At 45.2% G+C, this 12,490-nt stretch overlaps 1 protein-coding gene across 1 annotated transcript; it reads left to right on the top strand.

The window, feature by feature from the left end:
* The first annotated feature begins 2,803 nt into the window (after positions 1-2,803).
* si:dkey-156n14.3 (zinc finger protein ZXDC) lies at positions 2,804-11,500 on the top strand. The gene is made up of 10 exons (XM_044121925.1): positions 2,804-4,966; positions 5,879-6,031; positions 6,563-6,641; positions 6,727-6,857; positions 7,533-7,703; positions 7,969-8,750; positions 8,858-8,942; positions 9,020-9,192; positions 10,359-10,460; positions 10,887-11,500. The coding sequence occupies exons 1-10, from the start codon at positions 2,980-2,982 to the stop codon at positions 10,971-10,973; spliced, it is 3,750 nt and encodes a 1,249-aa protein (XP_043977860.1). The 5' UTR covers positions 2,804-2,979; the 3' UTR covers positions 10,974-11,500.
* Positions 11,501-12,490: the final 990 nt, after the last annotated feature.

The following is a 12,490-nucleotide window of genomic DNA, read 5'->3' as shown; positions in this document are numbered from 1 at the left end:
TCTGTTGCGTTTCTGCGACCCAGAAGCATCTGAACATCCCGCTGCCTCTCGCAGTCGTCCCAGTCAGCGCGACAGTTTTAAATAAATAATTAACGCAGATGGTTTGGTGCACAGCTGGTGATGGAAGAAATTAAAAGAATTAGTCTAAAATCAACATCGTTTGAGGTTTTACTCATATTAAACGGGTCTGAACAAACAAACTTTTGTGCTTTATTCTCATAATCCACTCTCTCTCTCTTTCGCACACACACACACACACGCACACACACACACACACACGCACACAGGGAGAAAGTTTCAACTTGATTTTTCTCTCCAGTTTTTCTTCTTTAATATCAGCAGCTTTCGGCAGAGGGTATTGATTTCATGCAAAGTGTCTCAGACTGAATTAGACTCTTTTCATGCCAAGCTGAGGAAAAACACTTGAATCGCCGTCCTTTATTAGCTGAGCTGTATTACAAACTGGTATTCTGATGTTCTGAGTTGCATTTTTCTCTCAAAATTAGCTGCAGATAAGATACATTTTTAGCTTAATTTGAAGATTCTATTCATTTGAAACACTATTAATTAAAAGGAAAAGTCATTTAAAGCCAGTGATATTCTGGTGAACAGAGAAAATATTTTCCTTACAAATTATTTAGAATTTATTGGGATTTCATTGGCAAGCTGGACCCATTTTTATTCCTTATCTTGTATTTTTTTAAATCAATTTTCAGGAATCCATTTATATTTAGCTTTTACTTGTATTTCCCCACCTTCAAATTGAAAATGTTGCATTTCGGTCTGTTGTCATGGATCCCCCCCCCACCCCCCCCGCCCCCTTATTTGTACACGTTGCCTCATTAAGATTCAAGATTTCATTTACAAGAATTCACTTTTTCTTTTTTTTTTTACAAACACATAAACAATTAAAAAGTCGAACACAATTAAGTTGTCTACTTAATTTTGAGCTAAAAGCAAGAACATATTTCATAAGACGATTTTTCTTTTTGTCTTAAAAGAAACTGGAAATGTCCCCCCCCCCAAAAAAAAAATCAGAGTGGATAGCTCCAGGACGCTCCTGACCGAATAGGAAAATGCTTTTTTCCAAATTCTGGTGGTGATAATAGAACATTAAAAACTGTGTGTCTGAGTATGTCTGTGCACTGAGCTCTGATAGGTTTCTTTTTACTGTGAAAGGTTGCGCTTCCTCCTTGTGCACGGCGCAATAAATAAAAACAACACTTTGCGCATTTTGCTTTAATCGTTCCATGTTTGACATTTAGCTCTCACTGCGGTGTTCAACACAAATCTTACCAAGTATTTTTGGTCTAGTTTTTATTCCAAGTATCTTAGTACACTTGAAATAAGACAAAACTAACTTAGAAATACATTTTCTGAAATAGGCTGTATAGGGGCTTGTTTTCAGTCAGTAATTCCTTAATATTGATGTAAAAGTTCTAGTTCCAAAGGCAGGTTATGTTGGAAAAACAATTGTGTTATAAGTTAAATAATCTGCCAATGGACCAAGAACTTTTAAAAATCAATATTAAGAAATAATTAATTTAAAACACGCTCCTAAATCTTCCTGAAAAGTTACTTGCAAATTATACTATTTCAAACGTACTCAGATATTTGCACTAGAAACGAGGCCAAAAATAGTGGAACCAATTTTTTTAAAGTATGATCATTTTAGCACGTGTGATGTTAGATGTGATATTAGAAGGAAAATAGATACGTGGCCTTATTTCTGTCATAATCCCACAAGGGGGAAGTCTATTTTTATATGACAACACAAGAACTTTGTCATTTTGCATGTTCATGTGGCTCTGATTCTGTTCAGTTTTTTCATTCTGTAAATGACTTCAGACGACATTCCGATGTTTCGACTTGTGCACTGTGCAGGGGTGTTCTTCGTTCTTTATTTTTGATGTTTTGTACAGTATTATTGAATAAACTGCCAGCATGATGACCCAAAAATATGTAAATAAGTAGAAAACAAACTCTAGAGTAGGTCTGAGCAGCATGTGCTTAAAACGTGCATGCGTTAATGTAATCACCAACACTGCACCATTCATTTAATTTATTGGCTACGTTGTACGAAGCATGCTGAGCTTGTTGCACTGTGGAAACATTCTGAATTAAACCCACCAAGAAATGTTGCTTAGTGCTTCTCTCTAGTCCAATGAATTCTGTATAATATTTTACTCATTAAGATCAATTGCAAACACGTTAACATAATCTGCAGATTGTTGGGTGAACAGTATTCCTTCCGGTTTTGTCCTGATCCAGACTTTTTTTCATACTCCCTATTTTTATTTCTGTTGCTTTTTTTTTTTTTACTTCTGCTTAACACACTTAATAAAAAAAATTATCTGACCCCGAGTATTTGCTAATCAGTATTTCACAATCTTATTTTAATGTAAGTCGCAAGACATCCTGTTGAGTGTTTGCGTACAGAGATCTGCGCATTTCTTAATGCTACACTGCCACTTAGAGGAGAAAGTGTGAAACTACACTCCTCAATTTAGCATGTTGGTGGTTTGCCTAATTTACCAAGGGTTTTAATAGAACATTACAGTTAAAAGGGTTACAGTTTAATTATATTAAGCTTTCTTTTTTCAGAATAGTCTCTCATACCGGATGAACATTTATTCTGCCTGTGTAAAAACCTGAAAATTTTAATTACATGCACCAAATCAAATTATTATAGTAACCCGAATAACATTCGGGTCTCTTCCTTTAGCTTAATACAAAAATCTACCTTTGGGTTTATTGAAAAAATATACTGTTTTGATATCTTAAGCAGAAAACAATTATTTGCAGAATAATCAGTATATGGTGAAAGAATATTCCTCGAATCGTTTCTATAATTCCCGGGATTTCCATACACGCCCTGAACGCGGCACTCGGCCTGACAGAAACCGTGTTGTGGCTGGATGGATCGTCTCCGGCTTTTAGGGCGGGCCTTTTCGGTGCCGCTGCTACAGGGACACCAAGATGGAAATCCAGGGGCTTTCTGATGCCCAAAACATCCACTCTCAACATGGCGCCCTACACAGAACCGCTTCGTCTGCACTTCGGTCAACCGTAGCCTCGTTACCGCAATTGATTTCAATCGACAATGAAGCGGACGGACCGCCGGAGCTGCCCGAGCTTCAGAGTGACAGTAACAACAACGCTAGGCCAAAGACAGCGCAGTTTCGCCTGCTGGGGGAAAATGGCAGCGAGCTCGCTCGTTCTCCCGTCACCAAACACGTCTCAGTGTCCAGCAGCATTGCGCCCGAAGATAGAACGATTCTGGGACTTCATAACATGATAAACGCGGAAAAGGAAAACGTGTTCAACTCCCTTCTAGGCTGTCCCGACTTCAGCAGAGCGGAGTGGCGATATGAGGAAAACGGTGAGGTAATGCAAATGGCGCTGCCTCTGTTCGAGGGGGAGGCGGAAGCGATGCCGCAGAGGCAGCAAGCGTTGTCTACTCCGGTTTTACGGCAGCAGCGTGAGGACTGTGCTTTGAAGCAGCCTCCCGGTGACAGCTTCGGAGCTATTCTTAATGCTTCGGCGGGAAGCCGGAACCTGGGGAGAAAAGCTGACAGACAAACACAGGAATTATATGTTGTGTTTAACACCGTCAGAGAGGATGGAGCAGTCGCCGCGAGTAGAAACCGAGCGGACGGCTCGTGCGACAGCGGGTGTAAAGTGAAGGGTAAGGAAGCGGAGGGCTGCGGCTCCATGGAGGCTGGCAGCGGCGGTGTCGCCTTCTGTGAGTCCGCGGACATCCTGAGCTGTCCTGACACGCAAACACCGAAGAGGGCAGAGCATGTTTTCAGTTTATTAACCGATAATCCCGCTGTGCTGAGTGCCAAGACAGCTGCCGACCATCATACCGTCGAAGATGTAGTTTTGACGAACAAATATGGCGATAAGCTCTGTGGGCAGATCTGTACGGAAAACGGTGACGACAGGCTGCTCAGTGGGCGACCAGACCAGCACGCGGCGCTGACCTCCGGGGCGTCGGAGGCCGTGGAGGCTATGGAGAAACCAGCCTACGGCTCCGAGACAGCGGGACTGCAGGACGGTTCACACCCGGTCACTTCCTCTAGCAGTCCGCCTGCCTCGGAGACCTTTTCCGGGACCATTACAATAAACAACCAAAGCATCATTGTCACTATTGAGAATGGGGTCCTGACTCTGGCGGCCCCACCAGAGGGGTATATCCACAAAGAGGATGACATGGTGAGCTTAAAGGAACATCTAGGCATGAAAGACCATGAGGATATAGTTCTTCTCAATTATGACAGTGGTACTAAATCGATCGGCAAGATCAGCACCCTGGCAGTAGCCAGCTCCAGTCAGCAGGAAGAGCCCAGGCCTGGTGTTTCTGTCAGTGACTCTGAGCTGGCCCTGGTGGATGACTGCTCCTTGTCAGAACTGGGCACCTCACTGGACTCCTGTTCTGCTGCAAAGCAGGAAGCTGGAGTGCTGTGTGCTGTGACGGAGGCCGACCTGATTGCTCCATCGCCAAAAGGCCCCATTGGTGGGTGTAGCAATGAAGACCTGAACTCCTTATCCCTGATCAGATCAAGAAAGGACACTGCAGCCACCTTCGCCTGCCCGGAACCCGGTTGCTCTTCCGCGTTTGACTCTCGCCAGAAGCTGAAGGTCCACCTGCTCTACCACGCAGAGGAGCCTCGGCCGTACCAGTGCAAAGTGGAGGGCTGCGGCTGGGCCTTTGCCACCTCCTACAAGCTGAAGCGCCACCTCCAGTCCCACGACAAGCAGCGGCCGCACACCTGCGAGTTCGAAGGCTGCGGCAGGAGGTTCACCACGGTCTACAACCTGAAGGCTCACGTCAAAGTCCACGAGCAGGACCACGCCTTCGCCTGCGAGGTGTGCGACGAGAAGTTCCGCAGTGCCACTCGCCTTGCCAATCACCAGAGGGTCCACTTTGCACCACAGAGGCCCCACAAGTGTGAATTCCCAGGTACTTTTCCGATAGTTCCCATGCTCATATTGCTCATGAGGGCCATTTACTGTGAGGCACAAACGCTTTCGCTGAACTCAGGAAAACCCAGTACAGCTAGTCAACAAGTTTGGATTCATTGAGAATTTTCCCTGAATACATGACGGTTCAAATACATACATACAGTGCTGATGATTGGATAAACGGTTCCTTAGGTAATTGCACCTGGACCAACTTCACCAAGGCAATAACATGGTTATCCACTGATAGATTAATATTTTCCTCTTATTACTATTAAACTTTACCTTGGAAAGCTGGTTTAAAAATCGTCAAGTTTCGGTCGATCCTTTCTGGCCACTGTGGACGCTTTAGTGTTCAGCTACTTCCAGATCTGTTTGGGACATCCTAAAGCTGGTTTTCCAACAGGAAGTTGTTTCCAAATACAGAAAAAAATGGTTTAGGAAGGTTTTCTGATTGGCTTACTCAGAAGTGGTGTATATATTTGAGCTTGTGGGTCCAATCTTGAGTCTTTATCGGCACCAATTTCCTGCACGTATTCCTCCGATACGTGCAAGTGAAGCCAATCTTTTCCTCCGATCTTATGTTATCAGCAAAGGTCTAAAAATCATCCACTGTCTTCTTCTGTTCCGAAATTAGAGAGATTTGACTGGCAGACCGGCCCACTAGGTCATGTTTGCAAGTTTGTAGTTAACAGTCACCCCATTGTTTCCAACTCAGAAACAGTGCGTTTCTTGCTGTATTTAGAGACGTTTAAGACACACACAAAAAAAATCGGTATAGGCCAAAATCGAAATCGGCCTCTCAGACTTTTGAAAAAGTCTGTAATCGTCAATTGGTCAGAAAACGGCAATCGGTGCACTGCTGTTTTTTTTTTTTTTTTTTAAGCTCCAGCTGCTCTCTTCTCCTGTACAGGCTGCGAGAAAACCTTCATCACCTTCAGTGCCCTCTTCTCACACAATCGCACTCACTTCAGAGAAACGGGCCAGTTCAGCTGCACCTTCCCGGGCTGCGACAAGACCTACGACAAGGCCTGCCGCCTGAAAATTCACATGAGGAGTCACACAGGTAAGCTGGTGGGCCATTACACACACACACGGACACAGGGGTGCGTGTGTGTTATCCGTCGGATAACAACATGCATACTTGGTCAGCTTGTGTGCTAAAGTCCCAGTCGGGTTTGAGTCTCAGCTGAGTGAGTTTTAGAACAGTTGCAGTGAGAATGTTTCTCTTGTTGAATCATCGCAGCAGCTGTCGTCCAACATTCGAATCCTTCCTCACAGTGTTAAAGTCCAAACTCCGGCGACATGAAACACTTTATGCTCTGATCTGTTCGCAGTGTGCTTTCAAAGTTCCCAATCAAACTGAAAGCGATCAGAAAATGATCAGAAAAGCCAGGGATATTAGTAGATAATTTAAATAATCAGGATGTATTATCATTCATCCCTGTAAAATAAGGAAAAAGTCACAACACTGAAGGCAAAAGGCCGTAAGAACTTTCACCTTCTGAAACTTATTTGTAACGTATCCAGAAAAACAATTCAAACCGAAGGGACTTTTATCATGTCGTCATGGTTACCAATGCGGCCGTTTCCCCAGGTGAGCGGCCCTTTGTGTGCGACTCGGAGGGCTGCGGTTGGTCTTTCACCAGCATGTCCAAGCTGCTCCGTCACAAACGGTGAGAGCTTCCTCTGACGTGAACAGAGCGGTTCCTTCTCCCCGGCGTATGAAACGATAACGACCGACTGTATGGTTTTGATCAGGAAACATGACGATGACCGTCGATTTGTCTGTCCGGAGGAGGGCTGTGGGAAGTCTTTCACCAGAGCTGAGCACCTGAAGGGCCACAGCATCACCCACCTGGGCACCAAACCCTTTCAGTGCCACGCAGAAGGTCAGCTAACTCTTTATCCGTCTGGCAGCCTTTACCACAGAGGATGTGGTTTAAAGCAATTATGACCCTTGAATTATCCAGCAGATGTTCCTCAGCTTGTTACCAGAGTTGGGAAGTAGCTTCTTACATTTACCCAATTAAATAAACTTGAGTAAGCTTTTTTGAAAAAATGTACTTTTACAAGTAGTTTTACTTATGCTGTACTTCAGTAATTTTAGTGACGTATCGCTGCTCTTGAGTAAAATTTCTGCATTCTCTACCCACTGAATGAAGATTAAACATGTTTTAACCCAAAAATGTATCAGACAGACACACAGCTGGTCTTTATTAAAGTTTCATAAGTTTTTTTTTTTTTTAATTATTATTATTGAAAGAAACTGATTTTGTTATTTATGTGAATTATTGTCATTTTCCTCCTCAAAATACCAATATTTCCACTTTATATTTTGTTCCGTCTGATTATGTAATTTTTAAACATTACATGATTGATAATTTGATTAGTTGCTCAGTACTTTACAAGACCTTTTACCAAATACTTATTTACTCCTGCTTGAGTAATTTCTCAAATGGCTACTTTTTACTTGAGTAAAAATATGTTGCAGTGGTACTCTTACTTGAGTACAGTTTTTGTGTCCTCTGGTCACAGGAACCATAATGTCTGCTTCCTGTCCTCAGGCTGCTACGCCAAGTTCTCAGCCCGCAGCAGCTTATACATCCACTCTAAGAAGCATAAACAAGACGCCAGCACCCTGAGGACCCGCTGTCCGGTGGCCAACTGTTCCAAGCACTTCTCCTCCCGCAGCAACCTGAAGAGCCACATGCTCAAACACCACCACCTCAGCCCCGGTGGGTACCCAGCAGGGTTCCTCCTAACCCGAGAAAACCCCTGCACGTCTCCAGTTAACAAAAGTCACCCCACTGTTGCCAGTTCAGCAACTTTCTTACTATAATCAGTGATATTTCAGACAAAAAAAAAGCAAAGTGGTATCAGCCAAAATCAGAATCGGCACGTCAGGCTTTTTAAAGATCGGTAATTGGCCAGAGCACTGCGGTTTCCACTGCTTCTGACAGCATCCACATTGTTTTTGTTTTTTCTTCCTCTGTTCTGCAGATGTTCTGTGCCAGATGGAGACCACACCCACCCTGACTCCCAGCAGTGAACTCATCAGCTCCACCCCGACGTCAGTAGCTGGTTCTGGCGTTGGCGGGGCGGAGCAGCTGTCCAGCCTGGACCTCAGCTCCCTGTTCTCCTCGGTCCCCGGCGGCGCTGCGCCCACCGCCGGCATTGAGGTGGGGATCCCTGTGGCTGGAGGCGCCTCCAACGGCTCCTTCACCATGGACCTGTCCCTGGTCAGCTCGGGGATCCTTACCATCGACCCATCATCAGTGGGCACCACACTTGTCGCCAGCGCCGGTACCACATTGGCCAAGCCTTTGGAACCACTCGTCATGGCGTCCGGTGCCGACTTGGCCCACCAGCATGGACTGGAGGGGACCGTGGGGGATGTCCTCCCTCCCCAAGGCACGCTCAACCTAGACGACGTTCAGTCGGTTACCCCAGAGGCTCTGGGTACCCTCGCTGCCCTGAGCATGCAGGGTGCCGCCGTGGACCCGGCCCTGCAGCACCCCCTCAGCTCCTCCGGTGGGCTCGGGGTGGAGTCCACCTCCGGCTTGGCGGTGGCCCCCGTCTCCGAGCTCCTGGCCTCACCCTCCAAGGTGGCCGAGGTCGGAGCTCAAGGAGGCGTGGGCCACCTGCTGGGCTGCGTGGAGGTTCTGGGCCCTCAGGAAGGAGGGAAAGTCATCACTTCTCAGTTTGTTTTCCCTGGTTCTGGCGGCGGCGGCTTCAGCCCCCAGAAAGAGTTGGACCTGGCCGTGTCACCCAGCAGCTTCCTGGTGAGAGGAAACCTTCATCCTGCTTTACTTCCTCACCTGTTCCTCTCATGATTCAGAGGCTCCGGCTAGGAACGGTCAGTGATTGTTCTGTCCTGGTTCTCCCTCAGGACAGTGGAGGTTCTGCCCGGACAGACTACAGAGCCATCCAGCTTGCCAAGAAGAAGAAGCAGAGGGGTTCTTCAGCCGGCGCTGGTGAGGACCTCCACCTCCCCTCTCCTGACTGAAGAGTTACAGCACCTTTAACCTTTCACTCTTCTTCCATATTCCAGGAACTTCAGGCTCATGCCAGAGGAAAACTAAAGCATCGAAGGTTGCTGTGGCAACCGTACCCCTCACTTCGTCTGGCGCTCGTTACAGCGACGGCGCTGTAGCAGCCGGTGGGGGTCTGACCCTGCGGGACCCGGTCACAGGGACTCAGTATGTCCAGATTCAGCTGCTGCAGGTGAGATTCAGCCCGCAGTGTGTTTGCTTACACACTCCCTCTGATCGCTACGCACACGACGCTGCTTTTCTTCTTCTGTGCTTTCAACCAGACACGAACCACGACGTGAGCTGGGGAGCTCAGTGGGACAGTTTCCTGCCTGACATTCAGGAAGTGAAAAATTCAATCTTTTTTCCAGTCAGTGAACACACCATGCCTTGCAGCTGCCAGCCTGCACTTCCCACCTCTGTCTCCTCTCTCTATTGGGCTGTAACTGGGTCTGTTGGTGCTCAAACTAATAGAACTGAATGGAACAGCTCTGCCTCCCAAGACATTAACTTTTATATTAGATTCAACTTTGTATTTTGTTCTACTGCTTTTAAAAGCTGCGATATGTAACTTTTATTAAAAAAAAAGTTTTTTACATATTTATTAAAGCTATCACCATGTTGGGATAGCATGAGAGAAATCTGTGAATAGATTGAGCTCCTCCATCAGCTACTGTTGCCCTCTGAAGAAATGCACCGGCCCCGACCAAAAACAACCAATCAGAGCCAAGAGGAGGTTCCAAATGCTGTCATTCAATCATGTCTACACGCTATATAAAAACAATTTTTATTCTAAAAGTTACATGGCTCAGCTTTAAGACACAGTAGTGAGCTAACAACTGAAAGTTTGGAACTGGTGAGTCCAGGAATTTTGACCTGCATGGTCCTGCAACACTCTTCCTCATAGACATGCTGATATTGGTCATTAAATGGGAAAACACACCTTTTGATTTCTGTGTAATGGCTGAACATGGCAGTTTAAAGCTTTATGTCTCCAGCCTGTGTACCGTTTCGTCCAACCTTTTCCTGTTTCTGCCCCATAACCTCTGATTCACCCTGCAGCCACTCGTGCTGTTTCAGACATCATTTATTTAAAGTCTGGAACACAGTCAATAATTCATCCTATGAAGGAAAAATAAAAAGATGTGTTTAAGTCGGGTTTGTCCCACATTCTGTCAAAACATCGCTGCCCAGGTCTGAGATGATCACTTGACAACAATTCTGCGCAGCAGGAACCATTAGGCTCCATCTCTTTCATCTTACCATCAGCTTCAGAGCGTAGCAGTGGCTGCAGCTGTTGTTGGAAACCATGCTGAAACGTGTGTGTGTGTGTGTGTGTGTGTTTGTGTGTTGATGCAGGATGATCCAGCCAGTGATGGTGACCTGGCCTTCCAGCTGAGCTCCCAGCCGTCCACCTCCGATTCTCAGCTCACCGTCGATTTACCTGTCAACATTTTACAGGTGAGTTCAGTCACAATTGTGAACTTGAGAGTGTGACACCTAGTGGTTCTAAAGTGTAAAATACACTGATTTTACAAACAAGTTTCGGGTTGGGAGGGCATGGAAATGAAGCAGATATGTCTATGAAGATGATAAAATATTGCTAAAAAGTTGTAATTTAAATTTTATATTAACAAAGTCAAATTATTTTCACCCTTCTCAGTAATTAGTGTAAAAATCTTTCCTGGCATTACAGCAAATGGAGCCATAGCGTAGCATGTTAGCATGTCTGCCACAGGTCTCCAATTATTTCCCAACATGTTAACATTTCTTGCTGAATAAATGGAACCAAAGGTTGAATTTCGTAAAACGTCTAAGGTCAGAGAATGTTTGAGGGTTTTCTTTTTTTTCTTCTTCTGGTGAACCCCTGTTGTTCTTCCCATACAGGAACCCTCGGTGATGACGGAAGAGGACAACGGCTCTGATAATTCCCAGTTCACAGGAAGCACCATCAACCTCCAGGACCTGGAATAACGCCTTGACTCCACTTTACGTCCGCCAGAGACTTTATAAACCGTGGCCTCGGACTGTGAAAGCCTTATTTGGATTTGCGCTCCATGTGCCCCACCTGATCGCTCGGAGATGTTTCCACGAGACAAAGCACCTTTAGATGAAAGACGAGGTTTCTGTGTCTTTTTTTGTAAAGTCTAGTTTGTACCAAAATGAGAAGCTGGCAGAGCCGTCGCGTCGATCATCAGAGGTTCCTCCAGTTTGGGTGTTTGTTCCAGAGGTGCCAGATCAGCGCTCATGCACACGCACTGCCTTACTGACTCTTTCCCCTGCGGCAGATTTATCTGCTTTCTTCTTCCTTTTACTTCTGTTCCAGTTTACTTTTTAGGTTTTTTCCATGACATCAGCGGCCTGTCCATGTGTTTTATGTAAAGTGTGACGAGATTTTATGCCTTCTTGGAATAACTTAGTTTTTTATTTATTAATATGATTTGGTTTATAGAGTGGCTGAGCCAAACCCCGATGGATTAAAGAATCAAAGCACAATCTAAGCCGTGTTCTTCATTTGACGATAGACTTTTGGGGCGAACGGTTCTCAGTGTTGCTTTGAGAGAAACTGTAGTTTTATATGTAATGTTCTGTATTTCAGAAGATGATTGAGATGATTAACCAGATGGCGCACGACCCCATAAAGTCATTGCTCTATACTTAATCATCTTATTTTATATTTCTTGTATTTATTTGGTGCCAATTGACATCAAATGTGATGATTTTACATTAGTAGTTCACAGATGAACGGATACAGAACTCAGCAGTCGACCTGAAAGCCATTTAATTAAGCTTAATCAAAAGGCCCTTGTCTCTAAACCATTACACAAAAGCTAGCAAATGTTCTAGTGAAAGGACAAACTTCCTCGCAGTTTGTCCTTTCTGCTGCTTCTAATCCCCTGTGGTTAAACTAGTGAGCAGCTTCTGGAACCTTCTCCCCCTCTCTGCCATCATTCTGAGCAGTTTGCCTTTCTCACTCAGCAATGAGGTGTCTGAGTGGTTCTACCAGGTCCAATCCGTCTCTAGTCTATTCCCCTGTATCCCAGATCAAGATCGGGATTCCTATTCAACAAAAACCAGACTAGTATTAGCGAAATTTATGGATTTCTGGAACTTCTGACGTCTTTAGCCTCATTTATTTGTTACAGTACTCCTGTCTGTACAACTGGTTTGCAATCAGGTTGTTGTGCATTATGGTCAATTTCTCCATCAATTGTAACCAGTTTCCCTGTTCCTGTTGAAAAGCACACCTATAGATTGCAGTTGTCACCAACATCTCTTAAGCACTGGACAGTCTGCTATGGCTGGTGCTCATTAATACACCTTTTACCTCCCCTCCCTTACAAGCTGGGGGTGTCGCATCGATTCCTACTGGGACTGATCCATCGTTCTGGATTATTTGGAAAACTGGAAAATCTAGTACCCACCCGTACTAGAGCGGCTACTACAGGCCGGTTGCATAAGGAGCTCTGAGTCTAGGAGCCAGAATAGCG

Source organism: Gambusia affinis, linkage group LG07 (genome assembly GCF_019740435.1).
Source record: "Gambusia affinis linkage group LG07, SWU_Gaff_1.0, whole genome shotgun sequence".
NCBI lineage: Eukaryota > Metazoa > Chordata > Actinopteri > Cyprinodontiformes > Poeciliidae > Gambusia > Gambusia affinis.
Note: the sequence above shows the minus strand (reverse complement) of the source record. Positions and strands in the feature narration are given on the sequence as shown.